This window comes from Catharus ustulatus, chromosome 4 (genome assembly GCF_009819885.2).
Source record: "Catharus ustulatus isolate bCatUst1 chromosome 4, bCatUst1.pri.v2, whole genome shotgun sequence".
Lineage (NCBI taxonomy): Eukaryota > Metazoa > Chordata > Aves > Passeriformes > Turdidae > Catharus > Catharus ustulatus.
In genome coordinates this window covers 65,061,987-65,083,361 of record NC_046224.1, presented here as the reverse complement: position 1 = coordinate 65,083,361, position 21,375 = coordinate 65,061,987, and the positions used below count along the sequence as shown (strand labels likewise).

The 21,375-nt window shown below is 40.8% G+C and overlaps 1 protein-coding gene across 1 annotated transcript in view; it reads left to right on the top strand.

Moving 5' to 3' along the window:
- FBLN1 (fibulin 1) overlaps positions 1-20,998 on the top strand; it is a 79,567-nt gene extending 58,569 nt beyond the window's left edge. Inside the window, exons 16-17 of the mRNA XM_033059024.2 lie at positions 1,632-1,763; positions 19,982-20,998. Of these exons, the coding sequence (XP_032914915.1) occupies positions 1,632-1,763; positions 19,982-20,121 (272 nt within the window). The 3' untranslated portion in view covers positions 20,122-20,998. The remainder of the gene's footprint in view (positions 1-1,631; positions 1,764-19,981) is intronic.
- The last annotated feature ends 377 nt before the right edge of the window (positions 20,999-21,375 follow it).

The following is a 21,375-nucleotide window of genomic DNA, read 5'->3' as shown; positions in this document are numbered from 1 at the left end:
GAGCTCTAACTCATACTGCTTCCCAGTCTAAGGAAATATTGACTCTGAATTCTCATGTACCATATTTATTCACACAATAGCCATATGCCCCATGACATTTTTTCTTCCTTGTTTGCAGGTTTTGCTTCAAGAACAAGGTACTAAATATATTTCTCTCATCTGTCTATGAGAGGTGACTTGTTCCAAGAATAAAAACCTTACATGCAGACAGACATTAATCACAAAATCAATTATATTGAGTATATGATGACTGGCTGGTTTTTGACCTATGAACAAAGTGTTGTTTGTTATAGATTAAAGGAAAGGAAATTCCAAGGACTGGGCAGAAAGTTTTTAAGACAAGAATTTCAAAAAACACCTGAGTGGCTGTCCTCTGCAGTACCTACAAGTTTTTAAGTCCTGGAGTTTCATACTCACTTTTCACTCACTTTCTTAGTTCACATAAAAACTAAAAACTTACAGATCAAGAGCCAGTTTTTGCTCCTTGCCATTTGTATGGATATTCTGACAATGCATCCATCAGTGGGATGACTGCCTGCAGCCCTGCTGCTCTCAGCACCTTACTGAGTGTCACAGACATAGAGAGAAGGGTATGGAGGTAAGAAAGGTTGTTTCAGAGGGGTTTCCAAGGGCTCTAAATTCCCATTTCTGATATACCCAAAGTCTCAGCCTTGCTGTTTCAGAAAGTTGTCCTAAATGAAAGCCAAAGCTGATTCTTCCCATCTGCACCAGGCAGGAGTGGGGAAAAAGACATCCCAGTCTTTGCCCAGACAGGAACAACTTAACCACTTATGTAGAGCTCCCGTAGGTTCTGTCAGGCCTGTTTCAGGCTTTGGCTGGCCCTGCTTCACAGGGAATGGAGGAATGCCCCATGGCCACTTCTGCTCCCATACACACCCCATCAGCTTCACCAGATGTACTGGCAGCAGAGCTAAGGATTTGGCCCAGGATGCTTCCCAAACCTCATTAGTCCATCCTTGTGTTTTAATAAGAAGAGATGAGACCTAGTGATCTTAGATTACTACTGAAGGCCAGAAGACATAACTGTAATTCAGTGCATGGCCTCAGGTGAATTCTTACAGCTCCAAGTCTAGTTTCATCATCTGTAGAGTGAGGATAATAATGAGAATAATAATATCTCCATCCCTCACAAGGGACTTGAAAATAGTCTCACTTTTGTTTTTAAACCTGAACACCAGCACTCCAAAGGACTCTTTAATTTGTAATAGCAATACTTTTTGTAACTGCCTAGGGGAATCAGAGTGGAGAGGTTTATCTGTTTGGTCCCTTCTTCAGCCCAGCCTGTGGATCCTTGGTCTTGTCCTCTTTGGGTACATGCTGGAAATCCAATTGGCTTCTTGAGAACAATCTTTTTGGATTTTAAAAGTAGGAATGTTTTGGCTTCAGGGCCCTTGGATGGTGGAAATAGGAGGAGAAAACAAATCTATCTAAATCCTTGCTTCGTTTAGATCTTCTGCCTTTCCATTTTAAAGGACAAACTGGGAGTGGTAAGGGAGGGGAATGTCTTCCACCACTTTGAGGACAAGTCATTTTGGATCCAACTCTGTTGGATGCTTCAGTGTTGTTTTCAAATACTTGTCAGTGCATTCTGTGATACTCTTTACTTGCAGAGATTATTTTTCTTCGTGCCATTACACCTACATATCCGGCCAACCAGGCAGATATCATATTTGACATTACAGAAGGAAATTTAAGAGATTCATTTGATATCATCAAGCGTTACATGGATGGTATGACAGTGGGTGAGTAGTGCTTTATGCCTACTTTCTTCTTTCAACTATACTGTAGGACAAGGTCAAAGAAATTACTTCAAATAATTAATTCCTATCTTGATTTTCAAACCAGTGTTGATTTCATATTCTTCAGTCTAATATGTGTAATTTTAACTAATATGCCTGATAATTTTTTATTCAAAATACCAGAGATATATTTCAATATTCTTTAATTTAAGAAGTATTTAAACTGTTTTTTTCAGAACTGACTCTACTAAAAGTGCAAATGGCTTAATTTTAAATTGATGAGGGACCTAATGTAAGTAGGAGCAGTTGGGAAATGATGTTAAGGTGGAGGGCAGGAGCAGGTCTCAGCTGATGTGTTACAGCCCAATGGGAGCTGCTTGGGCAGTAGCAGGGGAATACACCGGAATTTTCATGCCAGGTAGTAGCAGTATAAGAAGTATTAAAGTAGTAGTATTAAAAAGTATTAAAAAGTAGTATTTGATTGCTCTTTATGAATGTTTATTTATGAAAATAAAGGACTACTGTTCCCAGTGAACTCTTGTGCTTTGGTATGTGAACGTGCAGATTCTGATCAGGTTCATACATGTGCTTCAGCAGGACTTGTCTGGAGGTAAAGAAAAATCACTGCAGCTTTCACATGAAGGGTTGTGAAAAAGCCTTATTTCACGTGGTCTGAAGGTGGCACTGGTGCATTTCAGAAGCAGGATAGCACACCGTCAGCTCTGCAAAGGTTTTATGAACTGTAGATAAAAATCCTAAGTCATTAGGTTTCTATTTCTTTCTTGATCAAACAGAGGAATATATGTGAATGCTGAGAAAAAGGGAGAGTCTGCTAAAAAGGATGATAAGATTACAGATTTCAGTTATTGGGGCATTTCTTTAGCAGAGTATAAATGTTATCAGATCCCACTGGAGTTACAGTAGTTTGCTTTTCGTGCCATGTGCTTCTTTCTGTCTGAAATAAGAAAGAAGGATGTGTTTGGAAATTCAACTGGCCAAGGTATTTGCCTGAGGGAAGGGTTTTCATTTTGAAGAACAGGACTGTGTGTAAGTGGTATTTTACTCGGTAAACTGGATTATTTGCCTCACATTGTAATGAGAGGAAGGATATTCTTATACACTGAGTTGAGAAGGCATGATATTCCCAGCTCTGTGAAAGAATTGGGCAACTCTTCACCTCAGTTCCCCCTGTGCAACATGGAGATGATAAAACATGCCTACTACTGTCTTAATTAATTCTTATATGTAAGACTCTTAATTAATTCCTCTATGTAAAAGTACTTTGAGATTAATGGATGGAAGCTGCAAAGAAAACTGCCTGCAGCTGAATTGGAAAAGGAAAATCAAAATAACCCCCCAGCTGATATTACCTGGAGGGGCAGAGGTTCAGGACAGCACATTGTCTGTGTGATATTAGGATTGCAAATAATTCTGCCTGCAGCAGTTCTGCTGCTCTCATCATAATATAATTTTTATTAGTAGTAGTAATCAGAATGTTAGGTGTTTATTTAAAAAGTGCTGGGAAGTTTTCAACACAAATCAGATGGGATCCTAGTCCATGAGAATTCACAAAGTCCCTCTTGTAAAGAAAGAGAAGGCTTTGTATAAGGGAGGAAAACCCCAAAGGGCATAGACAGTATCAGAAAGCTTTAGTGGTTATCCCACTAAGTTACAGGAACACCAGAGCTGTGAGGAATATAGCAACTCTAGTGGAGCAATGCCCAACTAGGCCAGTAACAGAAGGGTTTTCAGGAATCTTTCTGCAATTACAATGTTCCAACTTGTTGCAAAAAGCAGTTCATGTGCTTCTGGGAGAGCATACCAGGACCATCATGCTGGATGACCACATATGCCACTGGGATCTTTGTAGCACGTTTTAAATTTTTTTTAATACATACTTTTTAATGTCTTTTTTCTGCCTATATAGGAAAGAATAAATTTATTTGGATAATAAATTATAAATGCACTGGTAAAAGAAACAAGAAGCATGCTTCATTCTATTGTACTGTTTCAGGAGAAATGACCAGAATATCAAAGCTGTTTTGTCTGCTAATGGAAATTAGATCACCAAATATATTTTCTTTTTTTTACATAACTATGTAATTTTCTCTACAAGAGAAAAGATTGAAAATTTCTTCACTAAGGTTTGTGTTGGTTGTTTTGGTTTTTTTTTCCTCTTAAAGACACTAGCTCAGAGCATGATGAAATGCATAAGAGTAGATGGAAAAAAAGCAGGAAAATAATTACTAGAATTACTGAAACACCTCAGTGTAATAAAACTTGACTCAATATAAGACTAGAGGACGCCAGTGAAGGTATTCAGTGAAGGGATTCACTGGGAAAAGAGGGGGAGAAAGGACAGGCCAGTGAAGATGCACTTGCAGGAAGACCCTCATTAGTAACACAGTTTTAGCTAGGCTGTCACTAACAAGGACAGAGATGATGCCTTAAGAAGGACCTGGATGTTACCTGTGCTTGTGTGAATGCAAAAGATGCTCTCAAAACTTCAGCTGGGGGAAAAAAAAGCGAAAAGGCACAGTTCTTTGGGGAAAGGTTTAAAGAGTGAGAGGAGGTCTTAAAGATGAAGTTACAGAAGAGAAGTGGGGGTTTAAACACAGAATTTTGGGCTGAAAGGTTTCAGGTTACCACTTTCAGCCATTATCCCTCTAAGCTGACACTGAGACTTCAGGGAGATGTTAGGGAAGCTGAATTATGTGTGAGATGGGATGGAGAATGGCTGATCAGGCTGGTTTGTGCTTTGTTGATGGAGATATTGCAGCTGAAGTCGTTGGAGGAGATGAGTGTGAAGGAGTAGGCTGTGAGGGAGAAAGAAGAAAATAGGAGCAGAAGAAAGCGCTGCCCCAGGGAATGTTACAAAAAGAAAGAACACAGTCCCCCAAAAGACATGTAGAAGAAACAGGCCCAAAAGCAGGGGAAGAAAGAGGCAAGGACAGTATTGCAAAATCAAGGAAAGAAAACATATCGAACAGGAATCAATGGTCAGCACTATCAGACAGGGAGGAGCCAAAATAACTAAGAACAAACTCCAAAAGTAGGTCTGCTGACCCACAGAAAGTATCTTCCAGCGGAAGAGGAGGAATGAAAGGTAGACTTGTGGAAAGGCAGTGTATAGACTTAATGAAATATGATGAAAAAAACTGTATAAAAAGTTGCTTCCAATATTTTTACCCTGTTATATTAAAAGGAGATGCAAATCTCCAATCTTCCCCAGTTCAGGAAGTGATGAAGACTCCTTGTTTCCCAGTGTGGTTACAGGCCAAGGTGGCAATGAGTCTAAATGATAGTTAGCAACCTAACATCACATACTAGCATGGGTGGGAGAAAAACAGAAGTACAGACCTATCCAGGTTTGGGAGTTTTTTTAAGTTTTATAGACTTTTCACTGCATTCCTCCTTTAACTAGCTGTCAGTGAAAAATGAAGAATGCATTTTCAACCTGTGCAAAAATGTCCTATCAGTGCCTAAGGTATTATCAGTTGCTATAAAACACTTTCCCCTTCAGCTATGCATTCATTTTTTAAAACAGTAATCCCACCTTGTAGTCTGGTAAACTTCAGGAGGGTTTTAAAATTTCATAATACAGGTAAAAGTAGTTTTGATAGGCTGAAATCTTCCATCTTGCATTTGGTAATAACCAAAGCCTATATTGTTGCCTATAAAGCAGAATGGTGCTATTCTTCTGGAAAACATCCAGAGCCAATACAACTATAAAAAGTCACTACAGAGTTTCAGTGGGGGATTGTGCTGGTTGTGCTTGAATGCACTTATATCTACACTGATATGTACTACTGCTCTCCATTGTTATTTGCAAGGCTTACATTGCTGTCTCTGTCCCGAATTTCCAGCCTCTTTTACGTGGGTGACACATAAAAGTTCATCATGTTACCTTTGAACCATTAAAGTGTCTCAACTACTGATAGCACCATGCTGGGTTTATCACTAGTCTAATTTCTACTGTGGTATCATGATTGTTTAGTATGTTCCAGAGTCTGAGGAGAGACTTGCCAAAAATCATCAAGAAGATAAACAAAACCAGCTACCCTGAGCAATTGTGTTTGTGAGATCCCATATTAGGTGGGGCAAGAGAAGGAGACTGGAGGCTCATTTGACTTTTGTGAGCCCTGTCCTTAGCACAGGGGTAGTAGTTCTGTATCTCATAAATAGTTTGGCCATTCACAGTGTGGCAAAGTCTTTTTACAGCTGTACAATTAAAAATACACGGTCCCTTTCAGTATCTTTGTTCTGGTTTCATACCTAGGCTTTCCACTCTCACAAGAAAAGAATATTTTGTGAGTTTTTCTCTGTGCCAGGTTGCCCAGTTGAAATTAGTAGCTGTGTATTTGAGATGAGGGTGCCCAGAAGCCATTTGGTAAATGGGATCCTAGATTTACTGCCTCAACCTGCCCTTTCAGGATGCTGCTGACTGCACTGCTCAGCAGTCAAATCGCTCAACACCCTCCCTCCCCTCCAGAAAAAAATGAGGATGGAGAGCTCTTCTGGGGGCAAAGGAGCACCTTGATCAGGAGGCAAATTCTCATTTCATATCTGAGAAATGCTGAAGGTGCTTTTCTGGTGAGAATGATCTCAAGTGGAACAACCTTCCTAATGCCAAATTTCACTCTAGCACATTACAAGTGTCTGGTTAATCCAACTCTCCTCCTTGATCTGTGCTCATATCACCTCTCTGGTAGTACAAGGTATTATAAAACCATTCATACAGGCCACCTTTGGTTACAGCTTCCATAAGGCTCAGCAGGCAGACAAATTATACTGCAGGTCTGATGACGTTTTGTGAACTGTGGTATGAAGCATAAAACCTGACAAATTGGGAAAGAAATTGAGTTAGGGACAGCAAAGGGCACCAAAGTCCTTGATTCAGATTGCATAGCATGCATTTTCTGGTATTCATGTTAAACAGCAGGCCAAGATACTGCATAAATTAGCAAATAAAGCCAGATTTGAAATCCAGTACACCAAGAAACATACTATAGCAATTCCTCTGAGAGATGTCTGTGTGAATCCAGCTTTCTGAGGTGTTCTGCCCTAGTTCAAAGTAGTCAAAGACCTGCTTTTTTGATGATCTCCAAGTGTGAAATATATGTGCAATTAATTAATGATTGGACGTGATACTCAGTGCTCTGGTTTAGTTGAGATGGTGTTTGGTCAGAGGTTGGATTCAATGGTCTTGAAAATATTTTACAGTCCTGATAATTCTATGATTCAGGTGCTTCTGCTGCTGTATCTGAATTTGTGTGTTGGTAGCAACCATCTTATTCTTGCAGCAACACCTACACAACTATGAAAATGGAAAAGGAAGAGAAGACCCAAGGCATATTGTAAATCTTTGCCAGTATGATACGCAGATGCCTGGCTCACTTAAAAGCAACCCTGCCTTAACTTTTGTTTTTAAAGGGGCCAAATGTGGTGAAGTGAACCCTTATATTCAGAACTGGTCACGAATTGACACACATTAAAGCTCAGGAAGCCTCCTTGTCAGAACTCTGCAAACAGATACAGTAGAGCTGTTTCCTCAAGGTGATGACTGAGCACTCTATAGGGGCTTCTGTCAAAGCCTCAGGATCAGGTACTCTTTCTTCCATGCTAAATCTAATCACAGAGCCATATCATGCTGTGTGCCATAACTGTGGCTCTTTGCCAAGAAATGCTTTTATCTCAAGGGTTGCAATAATTAATTACCCTGGTGTTGTGGACCTAAGTGTGGCTGAATCAGAATAATGCAATTGTGAGACAGGCAGGGTAAACATAGCCACTCTTACATGAAGCCCCCTGTAAATAGGATATTGGGAATAAAGTAGCAGGAGGCTGATATACATGATTTTGCACATTTTGGACATCCATTGCTGAAGTTTGTCCACCTGTTTTTGTCATATGTAAGGCTCTTCCAATGCATAGAACATCTCACATTCTTAAAGGTGGAACAGGAAAGATTAAAAAATATATTATGGAAACTATTTTTTAATGAGGCTACTTCAAGTACAGTTACTGCATTTTAGGCATGAGTAATTTCACAGCATTGTCAACACTGAAACCCATTGCAAGGTTTGGCTGGAAGGCAAACCATACATCTAAAAGCTCTTCAAGTTTGCCAAACCAAGATAAGAGCACATCTCTCCGAAGTTATTTAGTATCCTTAATAAAGACCATAGTATTTGTAAACTAGCCAAACCTCAGTAAAATCAAAGATTATAAAAATCCTTTCATAATACCGAGTCTCCATATGATCCAACATGACAGATAATAGCTTTGAAAATATTCAGCATTTATTATTGGCCAAAAAATGCATTAATGTGATGACACCTCTTTATGGCCTCTTTATCTGATGCATTTCAGCAATCAAAGCTTTCTAGAGAAGCCCAAGTGTTCATGAAATTAAACTTCATGGAGTCGTTGAATTTATAATAAATTGATGCCCAAATTTCTGCTCTGTTGACTAATCCAGAAATATCCTTTTTCCATGCTGAAATGCAATTCCTGTACTGTAATTTCAAAAGGGAACAGAAAAGAATATTCAGTTTTAGCTAAACTTAAACTAACACTCATACCCTGGGTGGAAACTTCAAAGGCTGTGAGTTTCTGGAGAGTTTTAGGCAATTGTTCAAGCAGTCTTTAAAAGAGAGCTTTGCCTTTACATGGCTTATAAATTATTCTGGTGGCCACAGATCTTCTGTGTGTGGCAGAGATGTGAGCAGAGGTGGTGGTTGTGGTTCTAGGCATGGCCTGCCTGGTTACACTCTTTTTCTGAGGGGTGTCTTGACATGCCCCTGTCCTCTTGGACACTTCCCAGAGAAACATCCAATACTGCCTTAAGCTGCACTGTTGGATAATGGCTTTTGATCTGCTCCAGGGACACACACACACACACACATTATTTTTATATCCCAGGGTAATGTACTGTGGCAGTCAGCACTGCAGCAGCGGGCCTGGGTCATTAGGAGCCCTGTTCATGCCACTGTGCAGTACTCACTGTGGCAGTACCCAAATCCCTGCTACCTTTCTATTCCAAACAGGAGGGACAGGAGGTGGTGCTCAGTGTCATGGAGCTGTGTTGGTGCTCCAAAGAGAAATCCCCTTCTATCCACCTCTGACACTCTGTGGTCAGATGAGTGCTTGTGTGGCAAGATATGGTTTTGGTTCTTTCAGGTGTTTATCCAAGGAAAGGGGTGGAGGATATAACAGGACCATTACTTTTGATCACCTTAAACCAACAGTGAAATTACATTGAGTGTCATGTAACTTATAAAAGTGAATTTTATTCTGAAGTATTTTAAAAGCATTTGGTTTCTCAACAGCTGAAAAACTTTTTTTAGGCCTTTTTCCTAAATAAAGACCTGGGATGTTCATGTTTGAAAAGTATGTTTTTGAAAATCTTGTCCCCAGGTACTTCAGCAAAGAAATGTATAGCCAGCCACATTCCTGTGAAGCAGTTCTCCATCGGCATGGAAACCTTGTTAACATCAAACTCTAACTTTATTCGCCAAGACTTTTCTTTTGTGAAGTGTTCACCATCAAACTTGAATGAAGGTCTAATTCACAATGTTATGAGGGCAATATACTTCAAAGCAAGAGGAAATCTATTTTGGTACTTGTATTTTGATTAATGAGTTTTCTGAATCTTTTCACTGTAGTTATGTTTGTCAGGTGTGGCATCTTCAGGATTAATGATATCTTCAGAGCTATTTTTCTGTATATGATTTGATGCCTGAAGTGATGATTACCAAGAAATATTTCATTTTACAAAGAGCAGCCACTTATTAATAAAACAGATTATATCAGAAACTATAGAGTACCACATAGCAGGAGCCACATTGTTATTGTGACAGATAATTGAGAGAAATATAGATAGCTTTTGCACACACAGAAAAAAATAAAAATGAAAAAGACTATTCAGCTTTCAAGAGATGGAGGAATCTCAAGTATACATTAACTTTCTGAAGCCAGCAGACACATATCTGGTGGTTTGGGAAATGCCTGCAGTTTGACAGCTAGATTGTTCGGCAGTCATGAACTGGAGAGGAGTGAAGGAAAATAATGCCTGTGAGGCTGGCTATGGTGCCAGGAATAGGGCAGGAGAACTGGTGACAAAAGACATGGAGAAAGCCAAAGTATTCGATGCTTTCTTTCCTCATTCTTTACTGATGAAACTGGCCTTCAGGAGTCCTGGGGCTCTCAGAGCAAGAGGAAGCTCTGGAGCATGAATACTCACCCACAGTGGAGGAGGTTCAGGTTTGGGAACATTTGAACAAACTGGGCATGGCAAAGTCCATGGGTGCTGGTGGGGTACTGAGCCACAAGTGCTGGAGGAACTGGCCAATGTCATTGTAAGGCACTCTCAACTATCTTTAAAAGATTGTGGTGATCAAGAGTTCCCATGGAAAAAGGCAAATGTCACTGTAATCTTCAGGAAGGCCAGAAAGGATCTAGGGAAGTACAGGCTAGTCAGCCTCACCTGTGAAGGTGATGGAGCAAATCTACCTGGAAACCATTTCCCAACATCATAAGGACAAAGAGGTCACTGGAAGCAGTCAGTAAGATTTTATGAAAGGGAAATTATGCCTGACCTCATCCTTCTACAAAAAGATGGCTGGATTAATGAGAAGAAGAGTTGATGCTGCTGATCTTGACTTTAGTAATGTTTTCAACACCATCTCCCTTAATACTCTCACAGGCCACTCAAGGAAATGTAGGTTAGATAAGTGGACAGTGAGGTAGACTGGAAAAAGGCTGAACTCCAGGCTCACAGGGTAGAGATCAGCAGCACAGCTCACTGCCAGTCACCAGTGGTGCATGCAAGGGGTCGATTTTGGGGCCACTTTCTTCATCAGAGGCCTGGCCAATGGGCTAGAGGGCACCTGGGCAGGGGTGATGAACCAGAGTTGTGCTGCCAGACAGAGGGATCTTGACAGGCTGAAGGAACAGGCTGACAGGAGCCTCGGGAAGCCCAGCAAAGGCAGCTCTCACTCTTCTAGGTGCAGTACAAATTTCCTGATGTGCCACGTTTGAGCATTGCGTTTTTAATGGTAGGACACGTTAGGCAGTTAGAAGTCAATTCACTTTCTTGGCATAGTATAGGTCAGTAAATACTCCAGTAATTATGTTGGCAAAGCAAATTATGCACTGTAAATCATTACTCTGGCACGACCTTTTGTGTAATAAATGAAAGCCTTCAGGAAAAAAATTAATTAAATTTTAATGCAAAGCTTTTTACAGAACAAAAAAATTGCTAAAATACCCTAAAATATATATTTTCTGTTTGTGACCAGGATTGTGAATAATCATTTTCCAACCCTACTGATATTTGTAATGAATACTGAATAAGAAATTACAAACTTGACCATGACTTCTTCTAAGATCTGAAAAACCAAAAATTCGCTATGTAATTTTAGCTTCACACTATAGATATGTATTTACATGTTGTAGACTGAGAGAGCTTGGTATTCAAGCCTAACCTGCAGCTCCTATGATTTGATCCAAAGAAGCATTAATTCATTACTGGGTTTGTTTTCTTCTTGCCCATTTCTGGAATGATGCTATCAATTTACCTTTTATAATAATCTCTGCCAAGATCATTTCCCTCGTCCTAAATTTCCTAATTGCTTGAACATCTCTTCTGAAACTATGACAATACTCCTAAGTAACGCTGATGCAGTAGAGATGTTTACTCTCAATTCTGTAAATCTTGGCCTGCAGTATAAAGCAAAAAAGCCTTCAGGAGAAAAGAAAACTAGAAATTATAGCTCAGGATCTCACATTAACATCAGTAGATTGGTCTTGTATTGCTCAAGTGAAACTCATAAACAAGCTTTTCCCCTTCAAAAAGTTGTTCACCACACATTACCACCAGTGTGCTAGAGTTTTGGGCTGCTTATCTTTAACAGCAACACAATGGCTGTAGATTTCAGGAAGAACGACCTCCTTTGTGATTCCCGAAGATCCATCACTTAAAAGGGGGTAGTTACTATTGTGTTGTGATAGTTAGGACTTTTCATTTCTGACAAGGCTTTAAAAAGGACCAGAGTGTTTTTTGTGGAGAAACAGAGACCCAGGAACAGCCAAATGTAGGACTTCAGAACATAGGCTGAGATTATTTGGAATTTCATATAAACACAAATAAATTATTTGAGTTTCAGCCGAGTTTAGGTTCCATCTCCACAGCTCTTGTCACATTTTCTTATACTTGAATTTTTCCCAGTTGATCATTTAATGTTCCAAGTATCCATTTAAAGCACATGGAAAATAACTGGAGGAAAAATTATAAGGGTGGATTTTTTTGTGTCATTGAAATCTCTCATGTAGGCGTCACAAGCAGCTCATCCCAAAAGTTCAATCTGAAAACAGACAGCACTGCTTTTCAATGGGGGAAATTTTCAATGGGTTCACAATGGTATAAAAGTGAAAGAGAGAAAATTTAGGCTGGATATACAGAAGAAATTCTTCCCTGTGAGGGTGATGAGGCCCTGGCACAGGTTGCCCAGAGAAGCTGTGGCTGCTCCATCCCTGGAAGTGTCCAAGGCCAGGTTGGATGGGGATTGGAGCAGCCTGGGATAGTGGAATGAGAAGGAACTCAATAGGATTTAAGATCCTTTCCAATCCAGCCCACTCTATGGTTCTGTGATTCTGTTTCATGAAGGACTTAAGCTTTCACTTACAGCCAGGCCTGTCATAGCCCAAGGTTAGGAAATTAAGGGGGAAAACCAGACATGCCGCATCTCACACAGAATTTTATTTATCTAATGAGGACTAGGCATCCATATGTTGCCACCAATGTTAGTTTCCAATTCATGGAAGTTAATTTTAATAGTGAATGGCCACTGCAAACCCCAAAATAGCCTGAATAGCAGTGTGTGCTTATTTTGAAGGAAAAGCAAATGATGAGCTATGGTCAGACTTTGTAGCATCACATAATACTTAAATTTGGAAAAGACCTTTAAACTCATAAAGTCCAACCATCAACCCAGCACCACCTCCACATTCACCACGAAACCATGGCATTTGTTTGACTGCCTCTGGTATTTCAAGTATATATCCCATTAATATTATTTTACATAGTTTTTACAGAGTGTTTAATTTAAAATAGATCTTAGAATTAACAAAAATATGTATCTTGTTCTATTTAGGATCTCATGAATAAGTTAACTATAGATTAATGATTCAGAAAAAATTGATTTTCTTCTTCTCATCACTTCATGTTTTCTCAGTAATTCCTTCCCACACATCCCACATTTATTCAGTTCATGGTCAGTCTTCAGCTGACCACAGATCATACAACTAAACAATGATTTTAAAAAAATAGCAAATTATCCTAAATAGTTTGTTAGTTCCCAGAAAAAGTTGCTAAATTATTACTTGCCTGTAATAAGGTCAAGGTTGAGGTGTTGCATTAGTGAAAAATGGGGTGATACTGCTGGATCCACCCAGTAGTAACCAGCCACACATCTCTCTGTTAACTTGCCTCCCGAGAAGAGTTATACAGAAAGGACACTGTGTGCTTGCTGTGAGTACAAAAGGAAAGAAGGTGGTTTCTAGCTGTCCTTTGGTATGCAGTGACAAGAAAAGAAACAATATAGCTGTAACCCCATGGGAGAAGCAATGGGAAGGGGACAAGAGGAGCAAGAGCTCTCATGCTTGTTACTTAACACAAAACTTGAAATGTGGTTGAGGGAATTGATCCTAATTTTGATAACTGTGTTGTATTTCCCTCAGCATAGCCCACAGGTTATTTGGAAGAATAACTTTTGATTTGGCAGTAGCTGGGATTGTTTATATATATACAAATACATGCGCCTGCATATACAGGCAAGGCAAAAGGAGTTTACTGCAGCACATCCCCTCTTCCAGCAGTCACCAGATACAGCCCCACTGACAGCCTCTGATTTCTTGCCTGCTCCACTAACATTTCTCTGCTTGAGTTTTTGGGGATCCTTAAAAATTTAGGTTCTCTGAAGCTCTCTTTTTGAGGAATGAGTGCAATTTATGTCTGTTCTGTGCTCCTAATGATGATATGGATGTAGACTCAAGAATCAATCCCTGTGGAAAATCCTATGAGCTTCACCTCTGAACCATAAAATGCAACATAGTGCAACCTCTCTACCAACCCAAACCAGTCGTTTCTTATGGCAGTATGAAAATAAGCTGCTTGGTCTGCTTTGCTTTTTGCACACTATGGTGATCCCTCTTAGAGGAACTTCCTTTAGAGGAAGTGCAAATGCAGTGTGAAGAACACCACAACCCAGATCCCTTGGGATTGTAATTACAGCAGATTTCATGGCTAACAGTGAAAAAAGAGGAAGAAAGGTTCTTTTAAACAGGAGTATTGTAAGGAGCTTATAAATCAGAATTAGGAGTCTGGAGGCAAGATGTGAGTGCATGACAGAAGGGGTTAATGTGGTAACAAAACAGCAGCTCTTCTCCTCAGCTGAAAATGGTGCTTCGCAGCAAATCAGCTGCCTAATGCAGAACCCAGACACAGAGGTGAATTGCCTGAGGGTCTCATATTTCAAAGCAGAGAAGTGTAATGATACCTTAAAGAGGTATAGACGAGCCAAGGAATACCTGTGGCATCTACAGAACATGTCTTATAAGCAGCTGAGGGAGCTGGGGGAGCTGAGCCTGAAGAAAAGGAGATTCAGGGGTGACTTTATGATGCTGAATTGAACCAGGACAAGGGGGAAACTTCTCACTCTCTACAACTCCCTGACAGGAGGGTGTAGCCAGATGAGGGTCAGGCTCTGTTCCCAGGGAACAAGAGACAGGACAAAGGCAAACAGCCTCAAGTAGTGCCAGAGGAGGTTTAGATTGGATATTAGTGAAAATTCCTTCACTAAAAGGATTGTCAAGCATTTGAACAGGCTGCTGTTCAGGGAAGTGGTTGAGGCACCAACCCTGGAGGGATTTAACCACTGGGTGGATGTGGCACTAGGAGACATTGCTTAGTGGTGGCCTTGGCAGTGCTGAATTAATGGCTGGACTTGATCTTAGAGGCCTTTTCTATTCAAAACAATTCTATGATTCTTTCTGATTAAAATACTAGAAATGCTGCTGAAAGGCTTAGGAATATTAACAATACTATCCCTACTGTCTTATTTATCCCATCTTCTCCGATAAGCAAAGCTTCGGTAGGTCAGTGACAGTTACTGAGATTATTGGTATTGTCATTGCTCTCACTTGAAAGTATGTATTATATATTATTTAGGTTATTGTCCTCACTACACATGATGGCGTGCTCTACTTTAGAAAAGATTAAAATACAAAACATGAAATAAGAAACAGGAGAGGACAGTAGCTCAGTGTCTTAATTATAGTGCTTTAGGAGCTGGGCCATGGTCAGACTTACTGTGACATCCAAAATCTTGCTGCCTCTCACTCTGAGGTTGTTTGCTTTCACAGATCAGCAGGTGGAAAGAATTGCCATAGATTCTGTTTACAAGAAGGGTAAAGTGTGCAAGAGAGAGAAATCTTATCGCTGTTTTTTAAAAGGAGGACAACAAATCATAAAGATACACAAACATATTTGGGACATGTAATGACATCTATGCTTGGTTAACAAAACAGCAAATCCAAGAACTGGTGAGCTCATGGAAGGCATTCTGCCTGGCCCATGACACATGGCATTTTCTCCAGGCTGAGTCTGTGTTCAGGTCACAGATGATGGACCAAAGAGAATGAACAGCACCAGCAGCTCATCATGCTGGAGGGTACCAACACTGGTAGATGCGCCTGCAGACAAGACAACAGAGATGCTTGAGGTTGCCTCACACATTGGATTCAGCAGCAGGGGGAATCTCCTCCTTCTCCTTCTCCTTCTCCTTCTCCTTCTCCTTCTCCTTCTCCTTCTCCTTCTCCTTCTCCTTCTCCTTCTCCTTCTCCTTCTCCTTCTCCTTCTCCTTCTCCTTCTCCTTCTCCTTCTCCTTCTCCTTCTCCTTCTCCTTCTCCTTCTCCTCCTTCTAACCTAGCTGATGTCTAATATCGTTGGAAAAAAATTGAGGTGAACTTGTTTAAATGAACTCATCTTCTTTGCCAACTGTAGAGCCTGTAGCTTTGGTCCCTGAGAAGAACAAATGGTGGTATTTGAGAGCCCTCTGTTTTCAAGTCATTTCCTGAGCAGCCCCACTGGTGCTCATGGCATCCTGCAGGCAGTGACTCAGAACAGTGGGCACTGCTACAGTGCTCCAGGACTGAGTCCCAGTCTGCAATTATCCCCACGGCAAATATGAGTGGCTCCATCCAGCTACTTTGGATTTAGATGGGTAAAAAAAGAGATCAAAAAGCAGCTGTAATTTTTTACATTTCCTGACTTCTCAGGAAGTTACATTTAAAAATCGTAACCTTGTTACTATAAGGTATGTTTTTGTACTTGGTGTTCAGCTATAAATGCTGACAGCTGCCAGACCACAAATCTGGACCCATTAGTTTGCCATGTTTATGTAAATGTTACAGTGCCTCACAAATCCCTGTAACTTAAAAACACCCAGAAATATTTTACATGTGGCTTCTTCAAATATGTCCTGGGCTAAATGCTTTTGAGATACTGACTGATTTGTTGAGCCACGTATGTGAAGTATATGGGCCAGGCCTAGATCTCAAGAATTTTCTTTAGTGTTTTGTGTGAGTCAGCCCAAGGCACTGCTGGCCTTGTTTGGGTCTAGCAGAACTATGCCTCCCTTGTAGATGATGTGAAAGGTTAGACACAGGAGAGAATCAGATACCGAAAGCATCTTTCATGGTTTCCACCTGCATTTGTCCTTGAGTTTGGTGGAGAAAAATACTCAGGTTTTCCATTTTAGCACTTGTCACAAAACAAAAATTCAAAAAAGGCTCTCAAGGAGTGAATCTGCCAAGAGCAGCAAATCTCTCACACAGTTTTCTCCAGAAGAACATTTTAAGGGTTTCTCCTAACTCTTTTTTTCTCTCTATTTTTTTTTTCCCCATTCTACCCATTCAGAGTGAATACATCTTATACATATGCTGTAGCACAAAGCCACCTGCCTGTATCATCCTGTATTATCTTTATTCATTTAATGGGAGAGAAGAAAAGTAGTTCCTGCAGTGGTGGTGATTTCCGGACCATCTAGAACATTGGCATAACAAACTGTAGAAGTAATTATTGTCAGAGCATTGTTTCTTTCTACATTCCCTCAATTTCTTTCTTCAATACCGCTGTCAGCATGCATGGCATTCACTTCTCAATTTTATAGGCTGGATTTTAAAACTGCAGAAAGAGAACCGTATGAAAAGACACTGCTACATGGACTGCAGTGTTCGCCCTTTGCACCATTTCTCTCCTGCCTGTTAGCAGGGTGCATCTCAACAGGAGTGACATTTCTAATGGCTTTGAGTGCTGCATCAGTGATGTGTGAATGTTTGCCATACTGTGAAAACATACAGAGAAAATACCATTTGCAATCCCATGTCTAGAGTAGAGCAAACTAGTAGAATAGCCCAGGAAGTGTAGAATGTTGGAGTAGCCCAGGAAGTGTAGAATGCTATAACAGGCTTGCTAAATGAAACCAGCAGCCTCTGCTTTCTAGAGCTTGGTGATGACTGCAGGAGCTGCTCACGGGGTTGGTTAAAGATTGCCAGCACTGAGTGATTTCAATGCTGTGCATTTCCGTGGTTCTCAGAGTGGTGCCTGCAATAATGGGATGTGTTGTTAGCAAAACACTTTAAATGCTACCCTAAAGGGTGGACAATTTTAGCAGGGCTTTTCTGTTTCAATACATCATTTGCCAAGCCCATTTTTATAAGATACAGGAGAATAGCCAAGAAAGCTAAAGAAAATAAAAATGTAAGTGTATATATATAGAGTAATTTCATGACTATAAGGCGCATGCTTTTGACTAAAATTTTGATTGAAACCCAGAAGTGCGCCTTATAATCTGGTGCGCCTTATAGTCGTGAAATTACTCTGTGTATACATATATATATATATTCACTTTTAAAGCATCCTGCCCCCTACAATTTAAATGCATATATATGTATATGCATATAAATTGTAGGGGACTGGATGTTTTAAAAGTGTATTCATCAAATACGGCAGGCAAAGTGAATGTGGTGAGAAATTTGCAATTTCACTGCATGCTGGAGATATTAGTGTTTGAACAGGATAGAACTATAATGTCATCACTGCCTTAGGAAGAGGTGCTGACAGCCTGAATAAGCGAACGTTTATGCCTCCCATCAGATCTCAGGCCACTGTGTTTGTAGGGAATGGCTGCTCCAGCTCGGCTGGGACTCCATGATGGTACGGGTGTGCTGCCTGCTTGTGAAACATAATCCCCATCTCAAACCATCCTTTCTTAAACTGTGCATTTCCTTCTGAATCAAACACCCAGGCAGAACAATCTGTTGTCAGAAGGCGGTGTCTGGGGAGGGGCATCCCCGCCAGACTCCCTGTGCCTGCCAGCTGACCTTGGCTTCACGTGATTTTGACATTTGGGGACATCCTTTTCAGATGAGAGCAGTTAGGTAGCCACCTGCAGGTGTAGAAGAAGAGAGTATAGGTGACCTGGCCCCTGATAAATCAGTACTAATTACCAAAGAAGAGGAATAGCCTGGCCCTTAATGGGTTGCAGCTGTGACTAATAAAGATAAGTGTGATAAAAGGGGTGGGGGTGGAAGTGGGAAATCTTGGAGGAAGAGGACCTGGAGGAGGTAGGCTGGCTTGGAGGAAGGAGGCCCAATCCAGAGAGACACAAAGAAGAACAAAACAAGGAAGAGAGTTGCTGCAATAAAGGATCTGCTGTGAGGTCAGTCTGGCTCTGATGGAGACAGAGCTGCTGTTGGAGTCAAGCTAGGTGAAAGCCTGTGGTCTGCAAGCCAATACTTGCAGTCATAGTCCAGCAGGAAATAGCCAGCAGTCTGATCCTGTAGCCAGCAGTTGGATCCTGTAACAGGAGCTTGCTGTAGTTAGAGTCAGGATGGCAAAGCTGTAAAGAAGAATAAGCTGGAATTCTTTTCATGTTGTTGAATGAGATTCTGTGTCTTGGCTAACTTCTACCCCTAATGAGAGGTCTGTTGTATTAGCTGCCTGCTCTTTAACACCGGGGCTAGAAAATAAACAAGAAGTGAGTTTAGGACCTGATCTGGAACCTTTGGAGTCAGTGGTAAAGCTTGAGTTGACTTTGTTTTGTAGGTCTGGAACTGTACCACTGTCCTCTGTAGCCACACTGCGTCAAGGCACAGACAACTGCTTGTGACACAGATGTGCCTCCCCAGGGTCCTCTCCCACACCCTGCCTGAGCCCTGAACACCAATGTCAGCGTCAGTCCCTGCCAAGCAGTGCTGGAAGAGAGCTGGTCTCTGGCTGTAGCACAGCTGAGGATTTGCTTGTTCTGGACCCCGCCCTGCATGTTACCTCCTCATTTTGACTTTGGCCTAGCATCATCCATGAGCCAGGCCAGGATGTGGGTCTCTGGCTGCCCCTGGTCTGCTGCCTGGCTGGGGAGTGGGACAAGCCCTGTCCCACCACCCTCTGAATCTTATACTGCTGTGCCTGGTGGTGGTCCAGCCACAGCCCTGGAGCCCTGGAAGACACAACTTCTCCCTTACTGCTTCCTTTCTTACCCAAACCCCAGTGCTGGAGAAGGAATCCCATTCACATGAGGATGATATAGGTACAGATGCAGAGATAGCTCCCTTTCCTTGTTAGACTTTATTCTCATTGTGTCCAGTGGGATTGTCCGCCCATGACTCAGCACACTAATTATTTACAGATTGCTATCATCTGATATTCACGGGGGAAGGTTTGATGCAATACAGATAATTTTTACTGTTCTGAATGAAATGGGGCTTTCAACACAATATGAGGAATTACATGGTGTTCCCAGGTGTGCTCATGTGCTCTTCTAAGCAATGTGTATTCTGGGTTACCCAGGGAAATCTCCTCCTGCTCTATGTAAATTGGTGCCACAGCATGTTTATTGAATTTTTCTCCAAATAAAAGGTAAAAAAAATTAGTGATTTCAGAATATATAGGAGGGATTTGCCATTTGCAACACTTGAGTGCTCATTATAGATCTTAATGGTATTTTGACTCAAAAGCTGTATTTTATCCTTCTTTTGCAAACTGTTTATAGACCCAACAGATAAAATACCTTTCCCTGGGCTGTACCAAATACCAAGGGTGGTTTGGCTCCCCCCAGACTTCCCCTGCTAATCTCAGCAACCTGTTTCTGTCCCAACAGGTGTAGTTCGCCAGGTGAGGCCCATAATTGGACCTTTCCATGCCATCCTGAAACTGGAGATGAACTACGTCATGGGCGGAGTGGTGTCCCACCGCAACATCGTCAATGTCCACATCTTCGTGTCTGAGTACTGGTTCTGAGGGACACCCAAAACAAGTGCTCCAGCCTGAAACATTACCACAAGCTTTTGTCATATACTTGTTTTTAAAACCCAATAGGGTTCTTTGGGGTTTTTTTGTTTAATTTTTAAAATATTTGGTATATAGTTGAAGACAAATAACAAACTATTATGTTGATTAGACATAGGGGAGGAGCAAATTAAATGAGCCTGATGTAGTTGTTTGTATAAATATAGTGTGTAAAACTCCTCAGCTGCCTGGTGAAATTTAAAACTTTTCTGGATGTTTGGACAGATTTCAACTATTACTCCTTAGCCAGATAACCTGAGCGACAGGCCATAGAACAAAATAGACATCAGAGCTCATTGGCATGAGTATATGGTGTCTTTGGATGGAAGAAGTTAGATAAGGATTAATAATTTCACCTCAAATTAACTGTCTAGAAGAGGATTGTCAGAGAATGATAAATAGTTAGGTTTGGGCCCTCTGAATAGGCCCCCATAATTGCTAATCATTCCTGAAAAGTTCAGCCTGGATATTTAAGTGACATTCAGCTGCAGCTGCCAGAGGAAGTGCAAAAGGAATCAGAAATACTTAGAGACTAACAAGTTATTGCACATATTTAAAAAATACTTTTTTTTTCTTTGGTACTTATTATTTGATTTGTAAGATTGTTTGATTCTAATCAAACAAGTACCTCTCATTGAAATTATTCTGTTACAGGAACGCAGCATATTGTTTAAATTCCAATCTCACCAGTACTCAGCAATAGATGGGAAACTCAGACTTTATCTCCTGTCTGTTGTTAGCATATTAAACTGTATATTTCCTATGCATCAAACCAAGGCATATGTAATAATACAATGAAAATCTCACAAATAAATGAATGTTTAATGTATTTTCTTGACATCAAAATACTGTATATTTTTTATTACAGAACAGAAAAGAAATAACATCATGTTTCAGTTTGTTTGTGAAGATATGAGGGAATAAAGAAGGTCAGATAGGAAATACTCCAAAATATGCCATGATGCCTGATTGCCAAGAGAATTATATGATACAACTTCTGTAAACAAATTCATCATATACATACAGTCAAACCAGACTTCCTTGGTCATTATTAGCACCAAGCATAGAAGAGCCTGCCATGAGAATCTGTGGCTGCCCCATCCCTGGAAGTGTCCAAGGCTAGGCTGGATGGGGCTTGGAGCAACCTGGGATAGTGGAAGGTATCAGGGGTTGGAACTGAGTGAGCTTTAAGGTCAGTGTGATCCT